Here is a 14,355-nt window from a genome sequence, read left to right as displayed (position 1 = left end):
TTATATTCCAAAAATCTTTGTAAATATGTCCAATGTTAATTTTATCCTTAAAATTAAGAATATCTGATTTGTTGGTTTGGATCTGATGTTGGAACTGAAATTGGATGCTGAGAAACTAAGAAATAAAATTTGGAAGAAAGTTACATTTGGTATAAAATTGTGTAATGAAAACTATTTTTTTAATTTATAAGTTTGGTTGATATTTATATTATATTATTTATATTTTAAAAATGTATTTATATATATTTAATTAAAAGTAATAATATTAGAATTGAATGTTACAATCAAAATAATTTTTAATGACATTTGAGATTTTTAATACTAATGCCTAATAACCCATGAATCATACTATTATAAAAAATATCAACATTACCAAATTATTATCAATTACTATTTTTAATTAAAAAAGTTTATTTAAATAATAAACATAAATTTTAGAAATTGGTAATTAATAATTAACTTAATTATGATTTTCCACTTTTAATGATTTCTCCTGCTCATAAAATTAGAATTAGAATTTTAATTTCAATATTAATTTCAATTTCAATAATAATTTTAATTTCAATTTCACTCGTTCAAACATTCAAACATAATATCAATAAATATTTCAAATATTTGTTTGTGTAATTTATAACGCCTTAAATTTGCAATTGATTGATTATTCAAATTTCCAATCTTTCTGAAAATAACGTAACAAAATAGATAAATTATGTAATTTATCTTCCTTCAAGAAATAGTCATTCCAATTTTATAATTCTTTACGCTAATGTATTGATTTCCTTTATCTTATTTTTTTAGTTTATAACTCTTTATATATGCGATTAACTAATTATATAGTTTATAATTATGATTTGATTATTTAAGTTTGGGTTAATAATAAGTTAGAATTAATCAATATGTTGTGTTTGACTATTTTTTTTTAACTTAGAGTTTATTTTGTAGCTAGGTATTTTTAAAGTGGAAAAGAGATGATTGATTGTATTTTTACATTGGAAAAATTGATTGTATGCTATACATGTAAGGACAGACGAATAATGAATTAAATTGAATAATGAATTAAATTGCATTGTCCCATAATATATTATGTGACGTCCAGCACATCTAAAAGTTTATATATATATATATATATATATATATATATATATATATATTATTAACTCTGTATTATCAATTCATTCAAAATAAACTTTTTCTTTATATTCTTATATGGTATTAGAGTCGCTACCGTCAAATTTTGATTTCATCTACCACAATCCAGTTTAGCTTCGATCATCGATGCACAAGTGCGGTCAGATTTTGATTTCGAATATTTTTTTATTTTCAGATCTGATTTGATTTTCTAAATGATCTACTGCTTTCTGATTCGCTGAGCAGTCTAAGTTCTTTATTGAAAACTTTGGCGGGTTATTGGTATTTTTTTCATGCTTTGGATTTTTCCTTTATGTCTGTCAATATGGATCGTATGGAGGCATCATGTATTATGGTTATGTTATCAGGAGACAACTATGATTTGTGGTTCGAATCTATGAAGAGTTTTTTGATTGGTAAGAAGTTGTAGCGATATGTCACTAGAGATTTCATTGTACCAATAAAACATGTTGGATCTTCTTCTACTCCGCCGACTACAAAAGAAACTGACAATTATTGTGTGGCTATTGATGACTGGGATAGTAAGAATCATACAATTCTTACCTGGATTCAAAATACGTCATCTAGGAATATCCAAATCCAGCTTCGGCGAATGGATACCGCCAAGATGGCTTGGGATTATCTAAAAGATCGATTCCAAGATACCGTAAGAATGCACCACTATCAATTGTTGAGTTCGTTACATGCACTGAAACATGAGCCAAGAAAATCCTTAGACGATTTCTTCTCTACTATCCAGTCACTCTGGGATCGCATTGACGAGTCAAGCATTAATGACTATTCATGGATCATTGCTCCATCGTCATTCATTGTCTTCGTTAGACATAACTATGAATGAGATCTCTTTTGAGGTTACTCGTCTTGCCATAGTTCGATCTCCTACTACTGATTTTGTTATGATCGTTTCATCTTCTCTACTCGTGTTTCCTCGTAAGAATGCGCAGAAAGATGCTTGATCAGATAAGTCTGCTAGATGTCGTCGTTGTCGGAATGCTGATCATGTGTACACTCATTGCCCCAACATTGAGTGTCGTTATTGCCATCAAAAAGGTCATGTCCTTCATAAATGCCCAAAACTAGGTCATTCATCTTCTTCAACTGGCTCTCTTCCTCCTCCATAGCCGCCGCCATAAATGATTTGCAATCGCCTCAGTCCATTAATCCCACCCTTATGGATATTCATAAACTGCTCACTTAGGTTTTATCTATCAATCCTTCATTAGCCACCACATAAGGTAATCAATAATGGTTCATAGACTCTACTTATTGTGACCATATGACATCTAACATTAATATGTTGCATTACCTAAAACTCTCACCACATCACCTCCCATTCACACAGTAAATGGTGCAACTATGCACATCATACATACTGGTCATGTCACTTTACTATCTCTCCAAGATATCTACTACATTCTCTATTTAACATTAAACCTTGTTTCTGTTAGTTAGTTGGTTGAGCAGGGATTTATTGTTACTTTTATATCTTCTGGTGTACAGGTTCAGGATTCATAGACATGTCAAATTCTTGGGACGGGATGCAAGACGGGTTGCCTGTTTGATCTTTCTTCCCTTCAACCTTTTCCTTCAATTTCTGCTTCTGTTTCTCCTTCCTCCATTTATTATTGGCATCTTAAACTCGGACATGCTTCATTAAATAAACTTCGGTCTCTTGTTGCTAAAGGTTTTTTGGGTCCTATTCAATTTGAGTCATTTGATTGTGTGCATTGTAAGCTTGACAAACAACTAACACTTTCTTTTTTGAATAATCATTCTATTGCTGATAAACCTTTTTCGCTAGTTCACTCAAATATTTGGGGGTCCTCCCCTATTGGTACATTTCATGGTTATCGATATTTGTGATATTTGTTGATGATTATTCACGTTTTACTTGGATTTATTTTTTGAAAAATCGTTCTGAACTTGCCTCTACTTATTTAATTTTTGCAAAAATGATTCAAACACAATTCTCATGCCCTATTAAAACACTTCGTACCGACAATGCTCTAGAATACAATGATTCTACCTTTCTTAATTTTCTTTTTGCCTAGGGTACTGTTATTCAACGCTCGTGTTCTTACACCTCACAATAAAATGGTAGAGCTGAACGTAAATATAGACACATTTTAAATACTATTTGTGCCATGCTTCTTTTTGCTTCATGTCCAGATCAGTTTTGGGGGGAAGCTTCCCTTACTTTTGTCTATACAATCAACCGAATGCCATCTTCTGTACTTCAGGATGTCACTCCTTACCAAAAACTCTTTGGTCAACCACCAGATTACTCCATTCTTCGACCATTTTGTTGTGTCCGTTTTGTCCACCCCCGCATGAATGAAACAAATTGGAGCCTCGGAATTCTCTGTATTGTTTTTTTGGGATATGGGGTAGAGCATAAGGGCTATCGTTGTTGGGATCCTATGTCAAATTGGATTCGTGTTTCTCGTCATGTCACCTTTTAGGAACATAAGATGTTCTCTTTTGAGTCCAAGTTTTCCACTCCTTTTCAGACTGTTTCTCCATTTTTTGTTTTAGATTCATTCTCTTCTTTTACAGGTCCTGAGATCACACAAAATTCTGTTGACACTTTCGTTTCTCCCCCATCACCCCAGCTGACCCACTTGCATCTCCTGAACAGGTACCTAACCCACCCGCGTCTCCTGAACAAGTACCTAATTAGGTACATCATGTCCCTGCTGCCACTGATCGACATTCTACCCGGGTACATTGTCTTCCTCATAATCTCCAAGATTACCATTGTTTCTATGCCATTCTATCTAACCATGAGCCTAAGACCTTTCGTGAGGCAAATTGTGATCTATTGTGGCGTGAGGCTATGTCGAAGGAACCTGACAAGAAATCTATTAGTTGCAAATGAATTTACAAGATCAAAACAAATTCTGATGGATCTATTGAGCGCTACAAAGCTCGTCTTGTGGCCATGGGTTTCTTACATGAGTATGGCATTGACTATGAAGAGACTTTTGCTCCCGTTTCCCGTTTTACTTCTGTTTGTTGTCTTTTGGCTATTGCTATTGCTCGTCGATGGTCTCTTCACTAGTCAGATGTAAAGAATGCTTTTATTCATGAAGATCTTTATGAGGAGGTTCATATGAGTCCATGTTGAGTTATGGAGCCTACACTTATAATAAACTCTACATTGTTAATTAGAGTTTATTGGGTTTTCTTTTTGGTTTTGGACTTGGGCCTGACCAAAGTTATTTAGGTTTATTACTTGAATGTTTACCCTATAAATATGTGATTATTAAGGGTTTACATTATGAAGACAGAAATTTAGAGAGATAAAGTGTGAGGCAAAAAACTCTGTATTCCTTCTTCTTCTTCATAGTGAAATCTGGTGGTGGCTGAAGTGGATGTAACTCAATTTGAGTGAACCACTATAAATCTGTGTGTTCTTGTGTTCTTCTTTCTTGTGTTTTTTACAGATTGTTTTCAAGTAGGTCGGATTTGGGAGATACAAATCCTAAAAACTGGTATCATAGCAATTAAGCTAAATCTGAGCATTGGAAACAATGGCAAGTGAGAACAGTATAGGACATGGGATTGGAAGATTTGATGGGACATATTATGCCTTTTGGAGAATGCAGATTGAATATTATCTCTATGGAAAGAAGCTTCATGTTCATTTGAGTGAGAAACCAGAGAAGATGGATGAAGCTGGATGGAAACTCCTTGATAGACATGTTTTGGGAGTTGTCCGATTGACGCCAGCCAAGACGGTTGCTCACAATGTAGCAAAGGAGAAGACCACCATGGGTCTGATGAAAGCTCTTTCTGATATGTATGAGAGGCCATCTGCTAACAACAAGGTACACTTAATGAAAAGACTCTTTTACTTAAGAATGGTTGATGGTACTTCTGTCACTACTCATTTGAATGAATTCAATACAATTGTGAATCAATTATTATCTGTTGAGATTGATTTTGGGGATGAAGTTAGTGCCTTGATTTTGTTAGCATCTCTACCAAATAGTTGGGAACCTATGAGGGCAGCAATTAGTAATTCAGTTGGAAATGCTAAACTGAAATTTGTTGAAGTTAGAGATCGTATTCTTGCTGAAGAGGTTCGTAAAATTGATTCTGGTGAAACATTCAAAGGTTCTGCTCTGAATGTGGAAAATAGGGGAAGATGTAATGATAGAAATTTCAACCGAGGTAAGAGCACATCTATGTCAAGGAGAAGGAGGAGTCAGTCCAAGTCTGGGCGGACATTTGAGTGCTGGAATTGTGGTAAATAGGGTCATTTAAAGAGGAACTGCAAAGCACCGAAGAAAAATGGTGATGATAAAAATGATGCAGCCAACGTTGTTACAGAATCTGTCACTGATGCGTTACTTCTATCTGTTAATAGCCCGATAGGTTCATGGGTTTTGGACTCAGGAGCATCTTTCCACACCACTGCCCACAAAGAATTAATGGAGAATTATGTGGCTGGAAACTGTGGGAAAGTTTATCTCGCAGATGGTGAGCCACTAGATATTATTGGCATGGGGGACATTAAATTTAAGATGGTAAATGGTTCTGTTTGGAAGATTAATAAGGTGAGACACAATCCAGGTTTAATACGCAATTTGATCTCTCTTACACAACTTGATGAAGAAGGTCATAATTTCAGTTGTGGAAATGGTGCGTGGAAGGTGACTAAAGGAGCAATAGTTGTTGCTCGAGGTCACAAAACTGGAACATTATACACGACTTCAACTTGCAGAGAATCAGTTACTGGTGTAGTTGATGACTCGAAGAACAGTGAGCTGTGGCATTGCAGGTTGGGCCATATGAGCGAAAAAGGGATGAAAATTCTTTTGAAAAATGGACAGATTCCAGAACTGAAGTCTGTTGAACATCAGTTATGTGAAACTTACATTCTTGGAAAACGGAAACGGGTGAGTTTCTTAAAAATTGGGAAGGAGCTCAAGAAAAAAGGCTAGAGTTGGTACACACTAATGTGTGGGGACCTGCACATGTTTCTTCTATTGACGGATCACAATACTACGTGACATTTATAGATGATTCGACAAGAAATGTATGAGTATATTTTATGAAGCACAAGTCTGAAGTATTTGTTATTTTCAAGAAATGGAAGGCTTTGGTTGAAAATGAAACAAATCAGAAAGTTAAGTGCTTGAGATCCGACAACGGAGGTGAATATATCAATTCAGACTTTAAAGAGTATTGTGTTATGAATGGGATCAGTATGGTGAAGATTGTTCCCCGAACGCCTCAAGAGAATGGAGTAGCTGAACGAATGAATCGAACATTGAACGAGCGTGCTAGAAGCATGAGATTGCATGTAGAGCTGCCTAAAACCTTCTGGGTAGAAGCTATTAATACTGCTGCCTATTTGATAAACAGGAGACCCTCTGTTCTTCTTGAATTCAGAATTCCTGAAGAAGCCTAGAGCAATTAAAAGGTAAACCTTTCTTATTTGAAAGTGTTTGGTTGTTTATCATATGTTCATATTAATGAATGTGATAGAAGCAAGCTTGATCCAAAGTCTAATAAATGTTTTTTTATTGGTTATGGTGATATCGAGTTTGGTTATCGTTTCTGGGATAATCAAAATCAGAAAATCATTCGTAAAAGAAATGTTATCTTCAATGAACAGGTTCTCTACAAAGATTGTGTTGGGAAGACATCAGATTGTGATTCCAAATTGGAAGAGACTGGTACAGTCGATTTGAGAGATTTTTCATCTGAATATATACCGACTGTCGAAGAAGAACAATGTGTTGTTGAAGATGAAATTGTTGAGAATGTGGCCCCAGAGGTAAATCAGCAAACACTGGTTAAACAGTTGAGAAGATCGTCAAGGAATCGAAAACTAGTTGAGAGGTGGTCTCCATCTCTGAACTATATCTTGTTGACAGATAGAGGTGAACCTAAATGCTTTGAGGAAGCAATAAAATCTGATGAATCGGTTAAGTGGGAGTCTACGATGAAAGATGAGATGGACTCTTTGACGTTGAATCAGACTTGGGAGCTCACTGAGCTGCCAAAGGGAAAGAAAGCACTTCACAACAAATGGATTTTCAGGATTAAAAAAGAACATGATAAAACCATGAGGTACAAGGCAAGGTTGGTTGTGAAAGGATTTCAATAGAAAGAAGGTATTGACTACAATGAAATCTTCTCTCTAGTAGTTAAATTGATGACAATCAGAACTATTTTGAGTTTGATTGTGAAAGAAGATCTTCATCTTCAACAAATGGATGTCAAAACTGCTTTTCTTCATGATAATTTAGATGAAGAGATTTATATGAGACAACCAGAAGGATTTGAAATAAAAGGAAAAGATGAGCTTGTGTGTAAGCTTCAGAAGAGTCTGTATGGTTTGAAACAGGCTCCAAGACGATGGTACAAGAAGTTCGATAGCTTCATGAAAAGTAACAATTTTTTGAGGTGTGAAGCTGATCATTGCTGCTATATCAAGAGGTTTGATAAATCGTACATTATTATTCTTCTCTACGTTGATGACATGTTGATTGCTGGAGCAAGTTTGTATGAGATTAACAAGCTCAAGAAAGAGTTGTCAGAAAAGTTTGCCATGAAGGATTTAGGTGCTGCTAAACAAATCTTTGGGATGAGAATTTTCAGGGATGAAGAAGTTCTCAAGTTTTCACAAGAAGAATATGTGAAGAAAGTTCTTAGCAGGTTCAACTTGTATGATGCAAAACCAGCTACTACCGCCTTAGCTAGTCACTTCAGACTATCTAAAGACTAGTCGCCTTCAACAGAGGAGGAGAAAAATTACATGGCAACTGTTCCGTATGCCTCTGTCATTGGTTGTATTATGTATACGATGATTTGCACAAGACTAGACATAGAACATGCAGTGGGAGTTGTTAGCAGATTCATGAGCAATCCGAGTAGACAATATTAAGAAGCAGTAAAGTGGATACTACGGTACTTAAGAGGAAGTACGAGTCTCGCTTTGTGTTTTTGAAAGTCTAATATGGGTTTGGAAGGATATGTTGATGCTGACAATGGTGGTGATATTGATAGTAGGAAGAGCACAACAGGGTATATTTATACTATGGGAGGTACTGGAATCAGTTGGGTTTCAAAACTACAGAAGATTGTTGCTCTTTCTAGTTGTGAGGCAGAGTATGTTGCTATGACAGAAGCTGCTAAGGAAATGATGTGGTTACAACCTTTTTTGCGAGAATTGGGTCAAGACTACGAGGGAAGTGTGTTGCGATGCGACAGTCAGAGTGTCATTCATTTGGCAAAGAATCCTGTTTATCATGGCAGGACGAAGCATATACAGGTTCGTTATCATTTCATCCAGTTAGCTTTAGAAGATGGAGTATTAGCTCTTGAGAAGATTCCCGGGAGTGAGAATCCAGCTGATATGTTGACGAAAGCTGTGACAAATGAGAAACTGAAGTTGTGTGCAACTTCAGTTGGTCTTCTTCGTTAAGACACCGAATGGAAAGCCACTACCGATTGAGAGATGATGAAGTTAGTCTCCAAGTGGGAGATTGTTGAGTTATGGAGCATACACTTAAAATAAACTCTACATTGTTAATTAGAGTTTATTTGGTTTTCTTTTTGGTTTTGGGCTTGGGCCTGACCAAAGTTATTTAGGTTTATTACATGAATGTTTACCCTATAAATATGTGATTATTAAGGGGTTACATTGTGAAGACAGAATTTTAGAGAGATAAAGTGTGAGGCAAAAAACACTGTATTCCTTCTTCTTCTTCATAGTAAAATCTGGAGGTGGCTGAAGTGGATGTAACTCAATTTGAGTGAACCACTATAAATCTGTGTGTTCTTGTGTTCTTCTTTATTGTGCTTTTTACAGATTGTTTCAAGCAGGCCGGATTTGGGAGATACAAATCCTAACAGTCCACCGCCGGGTTTAGACATTTTAGGAAAGGTATGTAAGCTACGCCGTGCTCTTTACGGTCTGAAACAAGCACCACGAGCTTGGTTTGACAAGTTCAGCTCAACACTTATTCAGTATGGGTTTACTGTCTCTCCCTGTGACTCTTCTTTATTCATTCGTCGCTCTTCATCTAAGATTATTATTCTATTATTATATGTTGATGATATGGTGATCACTGGCAATAATGTCTCTGATATATCTGATTTACAGATCTATCTTCATCAACATTTTGATATAAAGAGTCTTGGTAAGCTTCATTACTTTCTATGTCTTGAGATTTCCAACATAGTAGATGGTATCTACTTATCTCAAGCGAAGTATGCTTCTGACCTCATCTCCCATGCTGGCTTGACTGATAGCAAAACTGCCTCGACTCCACTTGAGGCAGATTGTCGTCTTACTCCTCTCAATGGAACCCTCTTAAAGACCCCACGCTCTATCGTCAGTTAGTGGGCTCCTTGATATATCTAACTGTTACTCGCCCTGACATAGCTCATGCAGTTCACATAGTTAGTCAATTCATGACTAGTCTTCACACAGCTCATCAATCTGTTGTGTTACGTTTTCTCTGCTATATTAAGGGAACTATCTTACATGATCTTCACTTCTCCGTTGATTTATCATTGGTACTCACTAGTTACTCAGATGCTGATTGGGCAGGCGATCCCACTAACCGACGCTCCATCACTGGTTATTGTTTCTTCTTGGGTGTTTCTCTTGTTTCTTGGCGAAGCAAGAAACAAACTATTGTTTCCCGTTCTAGCGCTGAGTCAGAGTATCGTGCGCTTGCTAATTCTACTTCTGAACTTCTTTGAATTCGACGACTTCTCTCTAATCTTGACGTTCCTCAACCGCCAACCACCGATCGTCACTATGATAGTTAGAGTGCAATTCACATTTCTCGGAATGATGTGTTTCATGAGCGCACTAAACACATCGAGATCGATTGTCACTTTGTACGGCAACATGTTAGTGCTGGTATATACAATTACAGTACGTGTCTACCGAACACCAGATTGTAGATGTCTTCACGAAGTCTCTCTTTCCAAGTCGTTTTTACATATTATTGAGCAAACTCAAGTTGATCTCTACTCTATCACCTTGAGCTTGAGGAGGGGTGTTAGAGTATATTATGTAGCTCAGCCCATCTAAAAGGTGCCATAACTTGGGCGCTAAGATAAATCTTATATATACATATATTATAACTTTGTATTATTAATTTATTCTATACAATCTTTTTCTCTATATTCTTACATGCATTTAAAAAAAATATTATAAGGAAATGTTACATGTTTTTCATAAAAAAAAAATATTTTTTTTTAAGGTTCCGATACCGTGACCATTAATCCAATAAGAGAGCCCAGAATTGATAATGACTATAAGTCTCCGTCTGAATAGAATAAGAGACTATTAATACAAATTAATTAATTTTATTTAAGATAATTATTATTTACTATAAATTTGAGATAATTAAAAATTATTAAACAAATAAATTGTTTGACTATTTATTTATAAGATAATATTTATTCATATCTAACACTTTTTTTTTATATTATTTATTATTTTAACTTTTATATAATATTGAAATTATTAATATATATATATATATGAATGATAAAGGGAATTTCACAAAAATTTGATGAAAATGAACTAGTAATCTTATATTTTTATCATATTTTTTTAATTATAAAATAAAATATTTTTTTTTAATTTAATCTATATATATTCTTTTATAATAATTTGAATTATAATTTTTTTTTCTAATTTATTAATATATATATATATATATATATATATATATATATATATATATAATAACATCATATATTATATATTAAAAAAACTTTATATATACATATTCTCTTTATTATGGTTTTTTTCATTTATTTTTATTATAAACAACAAATTATATAATATGTATATAAATCTTTTTATTAACTAACTATAGTTAAACGCATAAATAAAAAATTATCTTCTTTTATATATATATATATATATATATATATATATATATATATATATATATATATATATATATATTTAATTTTAACACATCTATATATTTATAATCTATCTCTTATTATTCATATTTATATTATAAATATAAATACCATACAAATATAAAAACAAAAATTATATATTTTATTTTTTAATTTTCTTTTTACATAATATATATATATATATATATATATATATATATATAATAATAATAATAATAATAATAATAATAATAATTTCGTACTATTCAAATGTACCAACAAATAATAATATTATTTACTTATATTTTTTTCCAATTATTTCCTTCAACGTAGTAATAATAATATATAAAAAAAAATCATATATATATATATATATATATATATATATATATATATATATATATATATATATATATATATATAACATAATAACTTTTATAAATTATATTTTTTTTCATATTAATTGATATATTATATATATATTTTTTTTATTTTATATTTATATATTCATTTTATTTATGTTTTATTTTGTTACATTAATATATATTTTTTTTAATTTATCTAATTTTAAGTGTTAGAAATATTATTATTTTTTTTTGTTAACAAATCATTATCTTATTCAACATTTATCTTTTTTAAGTAATTTTATAATAAGTTATAAACTTATTTTTATGAAAACGAAAATAAATAAGTGAATATTATAATAATTGTTTTAGTTATTTGTAACTGTGCATCACCTAATATTTTATTTATTATTCTATATAATTATAAACAATTAAAAATATTTTATTTTTTATAATTGTATTTTAATATTCTTAATATATTTGTACATGTAAATTTAATATATAAACAATTAAAAATTATTAAAAATATTCTATTTTTTATAATTTTATTATTATTCTTAATAAAAGTAATGCAATATATATATATATATATATATATATATATATATATATATATATATAAATTAATAAATAAAAAATTATTTGTTTTAAGATAAATTTGAATTTATAATTTTTTTATAAAATAAATCTAGTGTATAAAGTTTTCCAAATCATTAAGTTCTCACATGTTCACAGCACATAATTTGTTTTTGTTAAATGAGTCAAATGGTTAATTTACGAGTTGATATGTCTATAAAATTGAAACGGTTAAATTTAAAAATAAAATTAAAAATGGTATATAAGTAGTGGTGTTCAATATTTGGTCTGAACCGAATATCCGACCGAATTCGTATTCACCCAATTCGAAAAAATCAAATTCAAATTTCATTTTTGGTTTTCGAATCGAATTTTAAACCAATTCGAATTCAAGTATGGTTTTCGAATTGATTTTTGAAGACTAAACCAAAAACGAATTCATTTTTATTATTTATTTTAATTATATATTATATAATTTATTAGATTTAATTAAATAATTATATATTTTATTATATATTAAATTAGGTCAGCCGCTAACCTTTCCTAATCTATATGACTTAATCCAAAATATTTGTTGATAGTGAAGGTAAAGAAAGTACAAGTGCAGTTATTGTAATAAAGAGTACAATTTTGTAGGCGTGTTCAATATTTGTCTGAGCCGAATATTCGAATAAATTCGAAATTACGAATTTGAATTTCAATATTCGGTTCGATTTTTGATTTGGTTTACAAAAAATAAAATTTAAAGAACCCAAACCGATGAAGAACCCGAACCGATAAAATTATATATAAGTCTTAAAACTTACAACATAACAATATAAGTACAAAACTTTTATCAATTAAGCTAATATAGTTTTATATTTAAAAATCAATATTAAGTTTGAGAGTGAGTATTATAATGACTATAATGATAATTGTTGTATATGTATGCGAGAATTCAAGGGATGAGGGAATGGTGATTTGAATTGAGAGTCAATGTTAATAATGCATCATTGAAGGAAAATGAATGGTGGTTTTATGACCTAAATAGGTCCATTACAGAATTTTGTGTTTTCTATCATGTTTCATTTTTGAGTCGTCACCTAATTTGACTACTTGAGAAATTAGGAAAAAAATAGTTTAAGTTTTTTTAGCCTTTTGACTTTAGGTTTTCAACTTTTGTTTTTCAGACATTCTTCTTTGGTTCGGTTCTTAGTTACGCACGGGAAAATTCCTCGACATTATGACCTGTACGTCCGTCCATACGGACGATCTCTACTCTAAAATTGATAGTCGAAGAAATGAACACTTTTTACATCACTTTTATTTGAAGAAACCTAAATCAAGTGTCTTAGAAAAACAAACTCCTAGTCTAGGAGCTAGAAAGTATACTAGAAAATCGTTTATGAGCATATCCATTAATAAAAGGATTAAAAATGATCAAAATTTGAAAATATTTTAAAAATTATGGTTAGTTCATCAAAAATTTGCAAATAATTCCAGGATCATCTCAAAACTTTCTTTTGATTTTTGGACACATGCATAAAAAGTTACGACACAATAAGTTAGACCAAATATAAGAAAATGTCCAAGCATCTACAAGTTGTTATCAAATGATATATTGATATTATTAAATGAAATACTTAACGTCTACAAGTGAATATGTTTACACTTGAAAGTGTAATCTACGTATGAAAATCTTCTAAGAAAATTATGTTTGATAGATTAAACGTTATAATCTATAATTTTGACTTGTGTAGAAAAATAAAATATCTATTCAAAATATGTAATCGTTTACACGAAGGCAAAATAGTTTAAAGACATTTTGTCTACTAATTAGCCAAGTAAACAATATTTTCAGAAAAATGTTTAAATGGTAAGCATCTACGGATGACTATGCTTTATATTAGAAGATGTTCCAATGTTATCTAAGAATGTACCAACGAGAATTTCTAATTATTGTGATAGTAATTTGAAATTAAACAAGTTTAGAGTCAATGACAAGTGTAGACATACACGTCTTAGACATAATGTCATTAGATTATAATCTCTAATGGAGTTATCGAATTTGACTATGTAAGTCAAAGATAACATTGTGGATCCACTAACCAAATTATTGAATATAGAGTTAGTTTGAAAGTTTTTAATATATGAGCCTATTATAAGTTGGTATGAAAGAAAACCCAACTTGTGCAGACTAGAGATCCTAAGAACTAGGTTTAATGGGACAACTTAATTTTACTGACTTGGAAAGTTATTATTGAGGATTAATCCTATAATGAAACAATATATATTTTGACAAGGATAATCATATCGATTTTAATGATTCTTTCTAAGCAAATATATCACCTGTGTGAGGGAGATGTGGGGCTGTTTCGAAAGAATTGCACGACTCAATTCCAAATCCTCTCAAAGA

At 31.6% G+C, this 14,355-nt stretch overlaps 1 protein-coding gene across 1 annotated transcript; it reads left to right on the top strand.

The window, feature by feature from the left end:
• The first annotated feature begins 9,226 nt into the window (after positions 1-9,226).
• Positions 9,227-9,876, top strand: LOC124940359 (uncharacterized mitochondrial protein AtMg00810-like). Its single transcript, XM_047480872.1, has 2 exons — positions 9,227-9,502; positions 9,643-9,876. Exons 1-2 carry the CDS (start codon positions 9,227-9,229, stop codon positions 9,874-9,876), a joined length of 510 nt encoding a protein of 169 aa, XP_047336828.1.
• The last annotated feature ends 4,479 nt before the right edge of the window (positions 9,877-14,355 follow it).

This window comes from Impatiens glandulifera, chromosome 1, assembly GCF_907164915.1.
Source record: "Impatiens glandulifera chromosome 1, dImpGla2.1, whole genome shotgun sequence".
Classification (NCBI taxonomy): domain Eukaryota; kingdom Viridiplantae; phylum Streptophyta; class Magnoliopsida; order Ericales; family Balsaminaceae; genus Impatiens; species Impatiens glandulifera.
This window is presented reverse-complemented; position numbering and strand designations above follow the sequence as displayed.

Bases quoted from the DNA above. Each gene is read 5' to 3' on its own strand.
- LOC124940359 (XM_047480872.1), top strand. From the start codon at position 9,227: ATGGTGATCACTGGCAATAATGTCTCTGATATATCTGATTTACAGATC. The intron at 9,503-9,642 runs GTCAGTTAGTGG...TGCTATATTAAG, and splicing joins TAAAGACCCCACGCTCTATC to GGAACTATCTTACATGATCT.